The sequence below is a fragment of the Culex quinquefasciatus genome, chromosome 2 (genome assembly GCF_015732765.1).
Source record: "Culex quinquefasciatus strain JHB chromosome 2, VPISU_Cqui_1.0_pri_paternal, whole genome shotgun sequence".
Classification (NCBI taxonomy): domain Eukaryota; kingdom Metazoa; phylum Arthropoda; class Insecta; order Diptera; family Culicidae; genus Culex; species Culex quinquefasciatus.
In genome coordinates, this window is record NC_051862.1 from 223160616 (window position 1) to 223177148 (window position 16533).

The 16533-nt window shown below is 39.8% G+C and overlaps 1 protein-coding gene across 1 annotated transcript in view; it reads right to left on the reverse strand.

Annotated features, from left to right (window-relative positions):
- Positions 1 to 16533, reverse strand: part of LOC6033604 (cadherin-related tumor suppressor) — a 165205-nt gene that overhangs the window by 66597 nt on the left and 82075 nt on the right. The window contains exons 3-5 of the mRNA XM_038251105.1: positions 15804 to 16121; positions 5587 to 5820; positions 4651 to 4852 (exon numbers count right to left, since the gene is read on the reverse strand). Of these exons, the coding sequence (XP_038107033.1) occupies positions 4651 to 4852; positions 5587 to 5820; positions 15804 to 16121 (754 nt within the window). The remainder of the gene's footprint in view (positions 1 to 4650; positions 4853 to 5586; positions 5821 to 15803; positions 16122 to 16533) is intronic.

The following is a 16533-nucleotide window of genomic DNA, read 5'->3' on the forward strand; positions in this document are numbered from 1 at the left end:
GGAGATAAAACACGATTACAGCGTGAAGATTTCCAAAGTAGTTTGGATCGAGAGTCCGACCCCAGCGCGCGAGATACTTTCGTGTACATAATTTATGGCCCAGTAAATATTAAAGTAATAAACTAGTATCAATGTTTTAGGACGCTTCTTCGGCTTCGTCGCGCTACGTGTGTGATAGGAGATGTTGCGATGAGATCGACCAATACATTTGCAGCTAAATTTTATAAAGCTGATGGAAGTGACGATTTCGTCTGGACAAAAAAACTATTAAACTAGTTGTATTTATATCCACAAATTCTATCGATTTCTGTAACTTTGTCCAGGTTAATAAAAACACGGCTTGAGCGACGACGCCCCTCCCTCGAACCGCGGGTTATCTGATCAACCTACACAACAAGAGAGGAATTTTGGCCGTTTCCTTCACCGAATCCATACGCAGCAGCGTGTGGCGTGTCTCCGAGCTTCGGAATCATAAAATCGTCTGATGGATATGTGAGGCTTGCTGATAGAAACATTTGGGGGACAGTTTTATAACTCATAACTGGTCTACGAATGATTTTGATTTTATTTGGAATTCTTATGGGATTTCCAAATAGAGTTGTTAGGGGATTGTTCATTCTGTATATATAAGATTATTTAAATGTTTGTTTTTGTTTTCGCTAGCCAAATAAATTTTCAGGTAATTTCATAATAAAAGAAATATTTAAAAGGATTTTTTTAGTTGAAATTAGCAAAACTTAAATGAAAACAGTAAAACAAACAATGAGTTGGTAATTTTAAGATTAAAATTTACCTCGGTTTTGCATAATTGCACTCAAATTGATTTGTTAAAAATTAAAGTAATAAGGAAAATACGAAAGTTTCATCTACACAGTAAAAAATCATGGTAACGAGTACATATTTTGTGTCAGAAAAAATGTGTAATTTTACTCCTAAAAATGCTTCCAATTTTATACCTTCCAAATGTACAAAAAAATATGCTGTGTAGCAAATGTAATTTTACTCAGTTCCCAGTGTAACATTACACTTTTTCCTCAGTAAAATGTGGTATTTTACGCCAGATCTTTGCGTTTTTTTAAAATATTTTTTTATTATTTTTTGCATTCTATTAGGGAAAGAAATGTGATTTTACCTCTAAAAATTAGTAAATTTAACACTTTTTTGTGTGATTAATTTTTTTTAACGTGAAATGCGATAATATTACAACACTTACTTAAAAGATATTTTTACATTACCAAATTCAACACATTTTGAATTTACACATTTTTGTTCAGTATAGGTATAGATATTCAAACTGCCTCAACAGAAAGCTTTTTGAAAATCTGCCCAGCGCGCACGATGGGTACCAAAATTTGTTAAATCCAAATTTATCAAAATTTTACTCACATTATTTGCAAATTTGTTTTTTTTTCTATTAAAAATTGAAGTTAACATCTTTTTAACCTTTTCTTAGAGTTTTGAATAAAACACTGTTTAAAAAAACATAATTTGCTCAAAGATTTTTTTCCCTTTCTGGAATTGTTTGGAAAAGATGGCATTTTATGCTCCTAAAACATATCAAAAAACTAACTTAATCCACCTGTGTGGTTGATGCCTTCCTCACTTTTTACCAACAATGGGTAATATGAGTGGTTTGGACACATTTTTCAGCTATTTTTTTAGGTCCAGAAAAATAAGTACACAGATATAACTTAAGTTGTCATAACTCGAGACAGGGTTGCCAGATTTTCTATTATGTGGACTCGTTTGAAAGGTCTCTTGATTACCTAACCAACGATGGGTTGGATGATGGATCCGGACATCGTTCACATACATTTAAGTGAGATCCGGCTTCAAAAAAGTACATAAATATCACTAAAGTGGTCATAACTCGAGACAGGGTTGCCAGATCTTCGATGTTGTGGACTCGTTGGAAAGGTCTCTTGATTACCTAACCAACGATGGAACGGATGATGGATCCGGACATCGTTTACATACATTTAAGTGAGAACCGGCTTCAAAAAAGTACATAAATATCACTAAAGTGGTCATAACTCGAGACAGGGTTGCCAGATCTTCGATGTTGTGGACTCGTTGGAAAGGTCTCTTGATTATCTAAATAACGATGGGTCGGATGATGGATCCGGACATCGTTTCATGCATTTAAGTTAGACCCGGCTTCAAAAAAGTACATAAATATCACTTAAGTGGTCATAACTCGAGACAGGGTTGCCAGATCTTCGATGTTGTGGACTCGTTGGAAAGGTCTCTTGATAACCTAACCAACGATGGGTTGGATGATGGATCTGGACATCGTTTACATACATTTAAGTGAGACCCGGCTTCAAAAAAGTACATAAATATCACTTAAGTGGTCATAACTCGAGACAGGGTTGCCAGATCTTCGATGTTGTGGACTCGTTGGAAAGGTCTCTTGATAAACTAACCAACGATGGGTCGGATGATGGATCTGGACATCGTTTACATACATTTAAGTGAGATCCGGCTTTAAAAAGTACATAAATATCACTTAAGTGGTCATAACTCGAGACAGGGTTGCCAGATCTTCAATGTTCTAGAATCGTTGGAAAGGTCTCTTAATTACCTAACCAACGATGGGTCGGATGATGGATCCGGACATCGTTTACATGCATATAATTGAGATCCGGATATATGTGAAAACACATTTTTATACATAACTTTTGAACTAGTTATCGAAACTTCAAACAATTCAATAGCGATGTATGGGACCCTAAACCAAGTCGAATGCAACTGGTTCGATCAAAATCGGTTAAGCCAGTGCTGAGAAAACTTGGCAAGATTTTTGAACAAATACATACATACACACACACACACATACACACACACACATACACACACACACATACACACACACATACACACACACAGACATTTGTTCAATTTTCGATTCTGAGTCGATATGTATATATGAAGGTGCGTCTTCGAGCTTTTAATAAAAAGTTCATTTTTAGAGCAGGATTATAGCCTTACCTCAGTGAGGAAGGCAAAATATAAAAATAAAATGGTATTTTATGTAAATTTATTTTTAGCGACAAAATGCAATTTAAAAAATCAGCAAAAACAAAACTCTGTGTATAATTCTTTTCGGCGTAATCTCATCCTACCTACAACTTTGCCGAAGACACCAATTTGAACGAAACATTTCTTGAAAGGATACAGAATTTTGAATTTTCACAAGCAATTCGCCGAATTTGGATGGAAAATGACATGGACAAAATGGTGATGTAAACTGTTCTCTTTGGGCATACGGAAAGCACTCAAAAAGTTTTAGCTAGATTTTTTTTTTTAATAAATTGAAATATGGATAATTTCTCTATGAATTGCTCTTATTAAACAAATTGTTTGAATGTTCGGTACACTTTCAACAACTTCTCAACATAGTTGAAAATATAGCTACTAGAAATGATTACAAATATCACCTCAGTTGGTCACAGCTTGAGATGTGATTGCAAGCTTTTTTTTTTATTTTTTGACTCTTTGGAAAGGTTTTTGAATTGTTTTCAGTTGAGTTCACTTCTATTCTAATCGATATACTGCCCCTGATCGCATAAATGTCCCATATGCATTTTCATCGTTTTTGAGTTATTGATGCAGTTTTGTTCAAAATCGTGAGATCTTTCAGAAAAGCATATAACATTCAATACTTTGTGCTAGAAATCAGGAGGAAATCCAGTTTTTTCGCGAAAACTTAATACGTAGCCTTATGTGTGGGACAAACTTCAAATGCGTTTTTCTCAGCTTGCTGTTTTTGCATATGGGACATTTATGCGAACATGGGCAGTATAGTAAAATTAATCGAGTTTACCGCCTATTTTTTGGAAATCCAGGATATTTTAAAGGTATTCTGGAAATCGCTAAGCATTTACAAAAAAACAAAATCGATGTGTTTTTTAAACAAAAGGTAGGTACAATTCAATCAAAATGATTTAAATTAATAGTTAATTATTAGAAGAAGTAGTTCAAACGATAACTTGCATTGAATATGAGAGGAAACTTCCTCAAACTCAAAAAACTTCCATTCGATCCAAATCGCTTAGATTTTTTTCGCTCATCGAATTTTGATCTTGTCCGCGAACCAAAAAAAAAAGCTATCGCCATTCATCGGGAGAACCCGTCAGGCCGGCTGGCGCGTTCGATGGGGGGATATAAAATCGATTATTTAAATCGTGTTTTTTACAGTTAATGCTGGGCCACGGCTGACGCTATTGTAGAAGAACCTCCGCTGTTAACTCGCCAACTTCTAGAGAGGATATCCAGAAAAGAGAGGGGGTTTTTGGCGCGCGGGGACGACGGTCACTGCGTGCTATGTGTAGATTATGTCATTTAGGAAATTAGTTATTTAAAATTGAACATTTATTTATTACCGATCGTTCTCGCGCGCGATCGCTCGCTCGCTCGCGGAGGGAGTAAAAACTGGTCGTGTGCTCGGCGAGAGGTTATGTCAGTTCAAACGGGGATACTATCTTAATCGGAGAACCGGGGGGTTATGAGAAATGAAAAAGTGGAATCGTGGACGGAAGGGAAAAGGCAGCAGTTTGGTGTGGATCTTCTTCACTGTTATTTTGTTGTTGCTGTGTGATGATCAGGAGGAATTTTGACGAGCGCTGAGTTGAGTTGGCGGAAACTTACCGGAATCGGTGTCGGTGGCACTGACCGTGACCACATCGGTGCTGATGGGCACGTTCTCGAAGATTTCGTTGGAGTAGCTCATCGGGTCAAAAATTGGGGCATTGTCGTTGAGATCGATCACGTTGCAGTACACGGTCAGCGTGCTGGACAGGCTCGGGTGGCCGTTGTCTTGGGCCTGCACCACCAGAATGTAGTGCTGTACCTGGGTTTTTCGTGGTCGTGAAGAGAGGAGAAAGAGCGAGAGTGAGGACACGGAAATTCATAAATTGTAATTTAGGTCGATAAGCGCCGTTTTCTTTAACGGTCGTGTCTATTTTTAGTATGCACAGATAGATAGAGCTAATGATTGTCGACTTTTGTGATCCGCAATAAAAAGTGATTTCTTAACTGTGTTTTAATTTAGAGATGATCGTTAAAAGCTCCCTAAAGGTTGCGTTCCGTAATTTATGCATACCTTTGGTGTTTTAATTGTCGAAGACGGTTCTCTCAGAAAGGGGGGGGGGATGTCAATTACTAGAGGGTCGTTAAAAAATCGAGTAGCATTCGTGTGTTTCTCTCGATTCGCGACCGGTAATGATCTTTCGAATGCGTTCTCGAGCAATTTAATTTGTATTGACAGAGCGGGGTGTGGTAACGCGGTAATGTGTTATTAATGTGGGTATAAATAACCGCTTTTATTGCTAAACATCGTAAATTACTTTGTGTTAATTACACGTGATCTGGTTTCCAGCAAGCTGCCAAACGAAATCTATTTGCACAAACTTTATGCGATATTAATGCGCTAGTAAAACGCGTTTACTACAATGTAGTTATTATTGGTATGATTGGCACATGAAGTCTGACCAAAATGAAAATTTTAAATTTTGATTTTTACAAATTAGATAACGGGACCTATCTATCGGTGCATTTCGAGATAATTTAACGTAACCAACTTACCTCCTCATAATCCAACCGCGCCGTCAGCGTGAAGATCCCCGTCTGCGGGTTCAGCGAGAACACGTCGTTGGCCCAGTCCGAGATGACGGTGTAGGTGACGTCGGCGTTCGCGCCAAGGTCCGGATCGGTCGCCGCGATGACCCCCACCTGGAAGCCGCGGGCCGCGTTCTCCGGGATGTCGAACGAGTACGCCGGCTCGGCGAACGTCGGCGGGTTGTCGTTGGTGTCGGTGACCTGTGGGGAAGAAGACACGGGGTGAGCATATGTAATCGCGTAATATTAGCTACAATTGCTACTAAATTATACTGTGGATTTTGTGGCGGCCAAATGGAAAAGAAGGAAACTTTCGCTAATTTTTCAAATTAGTCAAATTAATCGAATAACAATCGAGCGCGCGCTCGTGCAGCCGCTGAGTCGCGATCTCGTAATAGAGTCTTTGGAAATGCACAAATTTGACGATTTGTTCGATTCCAATTGGGTGCGATCAACGTGGGGCAACGACGACGCAGCTGGTGATGATGCAAATTACGGTCCTTGGTGGAACGATTTGCGGCGTTGAGGAATTCAGTTCGCCCCGTGATGGTCGACGTAATGTTATTAGAGTTCAAATCGTTCGCTGAAGTAACCTTCCGTCACTTTCGAAGCTCGTCAAAGTGGTTTCCTCATTAAATGTTCCTCTCCTAAGCAGAGGTCTCTCGAATCACTTGCTTATTATTGAGGGGGGAGCCAGGCGTTTGGATCGGCGGTGGCCGTGGTGCCCCCCAACAAATGGTCCCGCTTTTCCGTTTCTAATTTATCCCGCGGCGGTTATGATGTGACCTACAATCCGGGACTGGCTCGGAGGCGATTTTAGAATAGCTCGCGCGCCCGCTGATTGCTTTGTAGATTAGGAAATAAAGTGTTCCGAAAATCATCATCTTTCTCGTCGCCTGGTTGGCCGGCCTGGTGCGGCTGCTGCCTTCGCCAGACTAATCCAACTCCAAGTCATGGTGGCGCGCGGGCAAAAAACGTGACTTGTCCCAAAATGGTCACTAAAAAAACGACGAGTAATTGAGAACGTGTGTGCGTCGCGTCGTTTGAAAGCTTCATCAACTTTGGCCCGTGGTCTACTTCAAACAACACACTCCCCCCTTCTTTGCTTTCTTCAAATCTGAGATTTGATTTTGTGCTTGAGCCATTTTTAATAAATAAATAAATAATGAAAGATGAATATTCCTTCGCTCGCCGCGAACAAGTACGGACAATTTCGGCTCCATTTCTCTTGGATGACCTCGAGTGTGCCCCCCGTGGTGCGGGCCGGCCGGATGGCAAATCCGCCTTTCCTTGTTATGACACAAAACAAATGCTTCGAACATATTTCATGCATTAAAAGACACGCGCCTTCGCGGCACAGGCCAAAATCGATTTGAACAATATCATTTCAATCTCTCTCGCGCGCGGAATTGTTTGGGGCAATTCGATATTAAGGCCGTTTGTTTTCGGGATGAGCGAAGAGGAAATCATCGAGAAAAAGAACAGTAGAAATGATCGATGACTTGAGTTTGAGGTTTATTTCTGGAAAGCTGGGAATTTCCTAGTTTTACTCCCCCTAGGGAGGATGTTGAGGGAATGAGGACATCAACGTTTAACCACCACCCCTGGGTGACGTTACATCCTCAGAGTGATATTTTATTCTCTGGGTGACATGACTTCCTCTGAGTGACATTACTTCCTCTGAGTGACACTACTTCATCTGAGTGACATTACTTCCTATGAGTTACGCTACCTCCTCTGAATGACTTTACATATCATCTGAGTGACATTACTTCTTCTGAGTGAAACCACTTCCTCTAAGTAGCATTACTTCCTCTTAGTGATATTACATCAGTTTAGTAAAACTACTTCCTCTGAGTGAAATTCTTTCCTCTGAGTGACACTTCTTCTGAGTGACGTTACAACATGTGGAGGATAATGTTGATAAATTATCCAAGTTACGCAAAATAAGAACTCAGGAATTGTTTAAATTGATTTGATTTTGAAGAGTGAAATATCCTACTCATTTCTACGGTTCAAATGTTTTGATATTTATTGCCCTCAAATGAAAGAACTTTATAAGTGATTAGCACTCGTTTAGCCGAACTTTATCCATCCAATAAATATTCCGGACAAATTGCACCTTCGCGCCGAGTTATGCCCACGTATACCAAATTGTCCATTGTAAACAAAGTAATTTCATGAATGCAGGGGCAAACGCATTTCATTGTTCGTTCCCACCTGTGCCCGTCCGGGTTGCACTTCTTGCGAGGGGAACAAACCCTCGAAAAAACACAGTATAAATTAAAATCATCAGAAATGTGCACTTAATTCCGGCGTTTCTCCCAAGTTCCCAAAAAATCGTGAACCCCTCCCGAACGCCCTTCAGCATTTCATGTAAATAAGCGATTCAATCAATTTGAATCGAGCTTCGTTCTTTTCCCTCAGCCTTTTTGCCGTCTTCTTATCTTGATAGTGAATGACAAAGGCGAATCAAACGAACTAATGAAAAAAAAAATGGCCAATGAGTTTGATCACCTCTATTCATCGCGGCCAAAAATCGATAAAGATCACTTTTGTGTGATTCGAAATTAAGCTCCAGGATCAAACAAATGTTCTATCCCTCATCATCGCAGAGTTGAAAAGTTCTCTCAGTTTGATGCCGGCACCAGCATTTTTTCTCTCGACTGAATCGATGCCGACAGATCCGAACCCCACAAAGTCATTTTTTATAATGTCAATCAAAATATAATAAATAAGGCGCGCGATCTGCGGATCTGTGCGTGCGTGAGCATTTAACCCGCACTCTGTTGGGGCTCTCGATTTGTTCCAGACCGCAAATCGACTCGCACACAAAACGATTATTTATAAATTGAGGTTTTTGACGAACTCATAATTCGGTTTTAATAACTGTGAATTATCATCGCTTTGTGAAGATAGAGAGACTGGGTGCGATTTGCAATCTATTATCCAATATCGCGTTCCTCTCTGTATCCAAAAAGCGATTAGGCAACCAAAACTCCGACTGACTAGCTGAGCTTTGCATGCTGCGTTTTTATCATCAGGCTTGGCAGCTCAAAATATCCTCTTTCATCATCATCATCTCTTCCCCATCCATCAACGGTCGCTCTGTGACCGAGTTACTAGCGCCAAAGGCCAAAACCCATGGCGATTGGGCAATCGCACACGATGAAATGCGCGGTGAATTTTTTTTTTTTTTGAAAAGAGATCAGATAACCGTTTTTGGGAATATGGATTTTGGGATTTGCTATCTCTTCGAGTTTGAATAAAACGAATCTTTGCAAATTAAGGTACTATTGTAAGTGGCACCTCGAATCTCGAATAATTAAGGTACCATTACAAATCAATCGCAATATTTGAATTTGATCAGCCCGACTATGTTCTTACATAAAAAATGAGAAAATTTTAAGGTTCTGCTGCAAAAGTTCCAGTGGTACCTTAAACAATCTTTATTGAATTTTAGTTAAGGTACCACTTCAACCTCTTCAGTGGAACCTTGATTCATCTTGAATTTATTTATTTATTTTCCAAATTATGTTAAATATAGAAACAAATCACCAAAATTCCCTCCATGTAGCCATATTTATTTTAAACCGTCCTGATGTGGCACCTTAAATCATCTCGAATAATTATGGTACCATTGATAATTTTGCAGCGGTACCTTAATCCATCGCAATATTCTAGACTGAGCGAAATGAGAAAATTTAAAGTTCCACGGCAAAATTTGAAGTGGTACCTTAAACTATCTTTAATGATTCATAGTTAAGGCACCACTTCAACCATTGCAATGGTGCCTTAATAATTCAGAATTTTATTTTTTTTTCTAAATTAAAAGTCTTGAAATGTTGAATTCAGACAAAAAATCACCAACATTCCCTCCATCCCATCATAGACGACCAACTCTGCTGGATGCTGCTCCTACAGAGAGAGATCTTCCACCGCAGATGAACAACGGTCCCAGACCTGAGTAGATCTGTCTGGCATGACGGCCGCCGTTGGAACGCTCTGCTTGAGTGGATATCTAACCTGTCAAATCAATGTGTTCCTGCTCCTCTTCCGTTCTCCCCCTTTTCCTTAGATGAAATCAACAATAACTATTTGAGCTTCGCGGCGGACTCCGGAATGGTGGAACGGTGCCGCGGCGGTGGTGGTGGCCCACAAAACGCCGTGCCCGTGACTTGTGTTCGCATTTTCGGCGGAATATGAGCGACGAAAAAAAGAGTAAAGCGAAGAAGTGGATGGTCCCAGCATCCACGCAGCGGACGACAGGCAAGTATTACAAGAGAGAAAAAAAAAACAACAAATCGAGGAGACAAGACGCGCGCGTGTGAGCGCGGGGAAAAACTTTTGATCTTCATCTGCTTATTTATGATTATGATTATTTTTATTAAATCATTCCCCATTTTCGTGATTAAATGTAAAGATGTCATTTTTTGGGCAGGGTGGGTAGAGCAATACAAGAATCATCATTTGTAAGAAAGAAGAATTTAGTTTTCAATTTCTAGTTTGCATAGTTGAAATACTATCGCTGAGTAGTCCCACGTATTTTGAACTTTATTGAACAAAGGCCGCCAAAAAAGCTAACTTCAACAAAGGTTCAGTATCACAAATTACGCGTCAAGTGTGCTAACTGCAGAAGGAATCCCACAGCAAATTTTGGAATCTCTCCCGTTGGTAAAAAAAAACTTTCTTTTGAGTAACCCTACTTGTAAGGAATTGTATTATTTAAAAAACTATACGGATACGCTTCGTTTCGGGAAGAGTTGATGTCTCACTTTTTTTAAGAGGATAAGGGAAAATCTCCACGGTATCCCCGAGTAAGTTTCGCGTGAAGTTGTGAAGGTATAGAGTCTAGAATACGCCCTAAGCAAGCGTTGTGACCAATGTCATAGTGTTTACGGGTTAAGGCACGCAATCAAAACACTAAAGTAAATGGCCACTTCCCACCAAATATAAGATTCCCACTCTATTTTGAATATTTCGCTTCATCACGACGGGAACTACAATGATCTCCAAAGAAAATGATGATCGCACGACGGGTCAAAATTTCAAAACTAGAAAACGAACCAGCAGAGAGGAAGCGGGGAGGAAGGAAAAGAAAAATATTCGATTATACGAAATTACTACATGAATTTATTATTGAATCTTCGCGATTAGATCGGGGACCCCGTGACGACCGACGCCATACAAGGATTCCGAAGCTCATTTTTCTTATATTTTTTTTCTATTCCTCCCTCAACTCTCTTTCGGTCGCTCGTTGCCTCCACTCCGCGTTTAATACCATTTAGAAGGAACACGGCACCGGCACCATCTCGTATTTTTCGGGGGGTTCCGAGCGTTGTTCAAATTCCACATTTCTAGCCTGGCGGCGACGACGACGACGGCGGCGACGCGGATTGATATGTTTTACAAGATCTGCATGGCTCAAGAGCGCTGAGACGGATCGAGGGGGAGAGTGTTGGCCAACGCTTTTGTCAAACCATGGGAGGGCTGATTTGTAGCGTTTTTGTTCCTTCTCGTGTCCGCCCGAGCACCAATCCGTCCGTCCGTCCACCTGGTCCGACCCGGCCGAGACAATCGGGGTCAGCCTATTTTGGGCAGGGTTAACGTTTTCGAAAAGAGCTTTCAATTGATACTTTACACTTTGATGTGCTGAAACGACTTGTTGGATTATTTATGGTTGAGTGGTCTCGGGATCTCTTGGTTCTTCACTTTTTGGACCCGTGGCAGTGTTCGCCTTTTTGTTTTTTTCTTCTAATCTGCTGCCAAGTTCTGTGCGCGCGGCAGGTATCTATGGGATGCTGAGTGGTCAAGTGGGAGGTCTCGGAATCGATGCGATGCCAGCGACTGACTGTTGGAGGGAAACCCGTTTGAAGTATTATTCAATATTCGATTTGAAAGGTCGACATTGAGTTGATCTGCCGAGAAAGCAATGATAGTTTTTTTTTTCTTTTTTAAAACGTTACAACTTAAATAAACTTTGCCGGATTAAACATTCATGAATTGAAGAAAAAACCTGTCATTTTGAAGATGCTTTACAGCATTTTAATAAAATTTCAATTTCAAACAATTTTTAGGATTTTGTAATTTTTGAAGTAGAAGGAGGTTTTGGTTTTTTTTCTACGATAAACGTTACTTTTTTGTTTTATGTTTATCTGTTTTTTTTCAATTTTGTTTATCTGTTTTTCAATTTTTCAAATAGATTGTTTTAGTCTACTTATTTTCTTATTTAATTAATTTTTTAAGTAAATATATTGGATCAATTATTTTACCTTAGGCTGAAGTTTTCTTGCAGCTTGCTTCTATGTAAACTGATAATGTTATTTAGCATGATAGAAGTCTTAAAATTGAATCGATTTTGTTATTTGTTTTTTCAACAAAACATTTCGATAATTTTTTTGAACGAAAACTGAAGTCATCTTTCAGCCTTGTTCTGTGAAACCAGCTGAAGTTGCCTTGCAAAATACAATTTTCGAATAGAATTAATTTTGTTTTATTTTTTAATGAATAATTTTGATAAATTATTTTGCCCCTATGGGATCAGGCAAATTTGTTTTGCAAGATATTGGAGTTAATTTTTGTTTAATTTTCTAAAATGAAATCATTGGATCTATTATTTTGACTGAAACTGTAGATCCATTTTTTTCATTTTATATAATTAAACAAAGACTTGCAGTCTAGTTCTAAGAACCAGCTGACAAGATATGATTTTCCGAACGGAATTAATCCTATTTTTATCCATTTAACTATTTAATTTATCCATTTATTTACTTGGTTCAAAATTTAAGTTGTCTTGAAGATTTTTTTTAAAAGAAAATTTGTAAATTTATCTCTCTTGCTAGAAGTTATCTTGCAGAAATTTATTTAAATAAAATTGACTTAATGTTATCTTGCAGAAAACAGAAATCAATCAGAAGTTATCTTGCAGAAATTAAGCTGTTGAAGTTATCTTGCAGAAATTAAGCTGTTGAAGTTATCTTGCAAAAAGATATCTCGTAGAAATTTATTTAAATAAAATTCACTTGAAGTAATCTTGTAGAATTTTTTTTACATAAATCGAATAAGCTATCTTACAGAAATCGAGCTATTGAGTGAAGTTACCTTGAAAGAAGCTACCTCGCAGCAATTTATTTAAATAAAATTGACTTAGAGTTATCTCGCAGAAAAGAGCTGAAGTTATCTTGTAGAAAGTTATCTAGCTAGAAGTCATCTTCCAGAAAGTTGTGTTACAACAATTGAACTAAATTAATATTGCTGAAATTGAGCTGAAGCTATCTTGCAGAAATTGATTTGAAGTTATCTTGCAAGAAGTTATCTTTCAGAAAGTTATCTTGCAGAAATCGGGCTGACCGGAAGTTATCTTGCAGAAATTGATTTGAAAATATCATGCAGAACGTTATCTTGCAAATTTGATGATTTTAGAAAAAAAAAAACATTCTTGCAAGATAACTTATGTACTAAAAAAGTATCTTGCGGCAAGGTTCTTTTTTATATTTTTGATACTTTAAAGATAATATTTTAGAACCTTGTATGATAACTTCTGCCATCTCAAATTCGGTATAGTCTTTTTGGACAATTTTTTTCTTTTTTTAAATGAGTATTCTTTAATTTAATACTCCACAATTTTAGTTACAAACATTCATTTTTTCTAGTGTTCCCAAGTAACATTTTTTTCCAGGAGTTCTACAAGAGCTCTTCAAGATAGCTACAGCATAGCAGTTTGGACCACGGTAGGATAAAATTCTCTTCAAAACTTCTTCAGGAGTTTGGAAGAGTACTTGAAGAGAGTTTTATCCTACCGCGGTCCAAACTAGTTTGTGAATTTGAAAAAAATTAAATCCATTTTTTTAAATTTAACGGTTTCTCGATTTTAATTGCAGAAAAAGTTTAAAATGTACTAAGCATCGAAATTATTTGAACTTCAATCGATGAATTTTAAATGTTTTGATTGAGGCATCTATGAGTTTTTTGAAGTTTTTTTTTTTTCAAAATAATGCAAAAATCCTAAACTGAAAGACAACCCGAAAAATTATATTTGAGGATATAATTGCTTCAATGTACCACAGTCGTAAAATAACAGAGATCAAGGACAAAGCGGGATCATCTCGGGGGTTGATCCCTTGTCGGTTTGCCCCCAATCAGGACAGCATTCTTCGTTTTCACGCAGTGTAACTTTGATTATTCAATCACGACGCCGCTCCACCTCCTCCGGGGCCAAACCGCCAGGCTCCTGCGGCAGGGGTCACTGTGCCACCGCATAATCTCACTCACTCTTTCTCTAGACCACTTTTCAGCTGTTGTTCAGTTGCTCCGTCGTTGATCGTGAACGTACACAAAAAAAAGAACCTCCCGAGTCTCGGATTTTAACACGAGAATTACATTTAATTTAACTTTGAAGTAAAAAAGCAGATTAAAAGGTGGGCTCTTTTACATGCATGCCAGTGAGTTCGCTTATCTTTTAACCCTCACCCCACCTCCTTTCACCTTCCTCAAACAGGTAGATGAGCGTAGTGATTGCGCCGCCACTGCTGATGCACTCTCCCAGGCAGAGATGCAAAAGTCTGTGATGCAACCTTGCCGGAACTCCAAAGTGCAATGAAATGAAATATCTGCGTATTCTGCTCCATCTCCTCCTCTCTCTCTCTCTCACTCTGGGGGGATCCCTTTAGTAACTTCAAGGGGCAAACGCATCTCGCGCGACGCAGAAACTTCTCCTGGCGGAATGTTGGCGCGGAGTTTGGGCGGTGCGGGGGGAAGATCCTTTTTTGACTTTGACATGTGGTAAATGTTTGATGAAGAAAAATGATTGTCGAAAATTACCATTCCGGGCCGAAAAGTTTGTGTGAGTGGCGGCGGCCCCTGACGGACGGTCGCAATCCGGAATTACAGCGGAGCACATTATTCACCCGGCTCGTTTCTCTTTTAAAAAGTTGTATTATAATTCTAACCGGCTGGGGGGGAGAGTCCGAAAATAAAACGCACGGCTCGTCATCATTTTTGCCGGCGTTTTGGTGGTGTCCGTTTTATAACTCCCCAAGTAGAGAGAGAGAGAGAGAGAGAGAGAGGATGGGACCGCGAAGTTGCAAATTTTTTCTTCACCGTTAAAAAAAATCTGCGATCGTTTGAGATTACGGTCAATAAGGCGGGGGACCAGGGTGTTGGCTTAGATTTGAATTTTAATTATTTGAAGAGCATTGGTATAGATTAAGGCTACCGTCATCAGGGATAACATTGGGTCTGTGGGGTGAGAATATTTTTTCCATAAAATTATTTTTATTAGGTCCTTTTCGGTATGTGGGGTGAGAATGGTTCATATAAAAATGCCAAAATTTGTATGACACAATTTCACCACCCAGACCCAATTTGATAAACTTGAAATTTTTAACTCAAAAAGATAGCAACCATGCGCACCCACGTTTATCTTATAGGAGGGAGCGCATGGTTGTTTAACATGATTCGATAGAATTTATACGCAAATTTACAATTTTATTTATTGGCAAGAAATTCATTTAAATTCAATTCTGTCGATTTGAGCGTGTTCAGAGTGCCCAAATCTAACATACCTTAACGAAACTGATGCGTTTACTGACATCAACTTCAAAAATGTCGAGCAGAGTTCACTTTTATTAGCTAAACTTAGTAAGATGAAAATTCACGATTGACTCGAAAATTCGTCACCCTGGCGCTGAAACTCTCGACCACGGCCACGGTCGTCGGAACTTGGTCGACGTCGCCGCGACCGAGTCTCGATGTGTGTGAGGTGGAGTGATATTGGATAATCGCTCGGGGCAACAAAAAGTGCACTCACTGATGCTGCTCCATGGTGTGGCACCAAGGGGAGAAGAACAGAAAAAATCTGTATGCACAGAGACCTCTTTAGCGAGTCTCTGGGGTCTGAACTTCTTTGGGTGGAATCTTTTTAATGCGTTTCAGATCAACACGAGAGAATGCTTGCTGGCGAGAGGAAGGAGTTCTGGACACACTGTGCCGTGCCGGTGCCGCGTCGCGCTGCCCTGGGAAAGCTTTTTATGATTTTTCAGTAATCAATCAAACTCAACCAAAAGGCAGGAATCGGATTGGCATCACTCAAATTAAAATTTATATGTACCGCGAGCGGTTTTTGGGTGGGGAAGAGGAGGACAATGTTGTGTGAGCGTAAGAAGATGATGGATGCTTGCTCTTACCTGGATGGTGATGGTGGTTTCGGTGCTCTGGACGCCATCGGTAACGCTGACCACCAGCCGATAGGTATCTTCGGTTTCCCGGTCCAGCGTGTCCCGAAGTCGGAGCCGGCCGGTGTCCTTTTCCAGCTGGAACTTGCCGGTGTTGCCGGTGGTGCCTTTCACCAGGCTGTACTCGAGCGTACCGAGCGTGTCCGGATCGGTGGCCGTTATTTGCGCCACCAACTGGCCAACGGCTAAATCCTCCGACACGGAAAACACCAGCGGAACGTCACGAAATGTCGGTGGGCTATCGTTCTTGTCCAGCACGTTTACCCGGATCTGCAAGAGAGGGAGAGAACAAAAAGGATAACATTTAATAACGATAGATTACCATCAGAAGTTTCATTGTTGCCCCTCGCGTCTAAATTGAGACGTGGGACTTATAATTTGGACCGATTTCGGGACACCGAACCAAGATGCGCTGCTGGTTGTACAGGATGTGCGCAAATTGCGTCTCCAAGCTTGCATTTTTTTTTTTTTGCTGCTGGTTGGTCACATAACCGATAATAGACTGCACTCGCTCGCTCGCTGGTCGTGACTGTGCCTGGAGGACAACACCGGGGAGGTGTAATTTTGAGACCTGGATGCTTTTGCTTAAAAATCGTTTAAAAGAATCACCCCAATTTGGATAATTAGCGATAACGGAAGAAACGGGGGCTAGAGGCTACGTATGGGTGATTTTTTCAGTTCC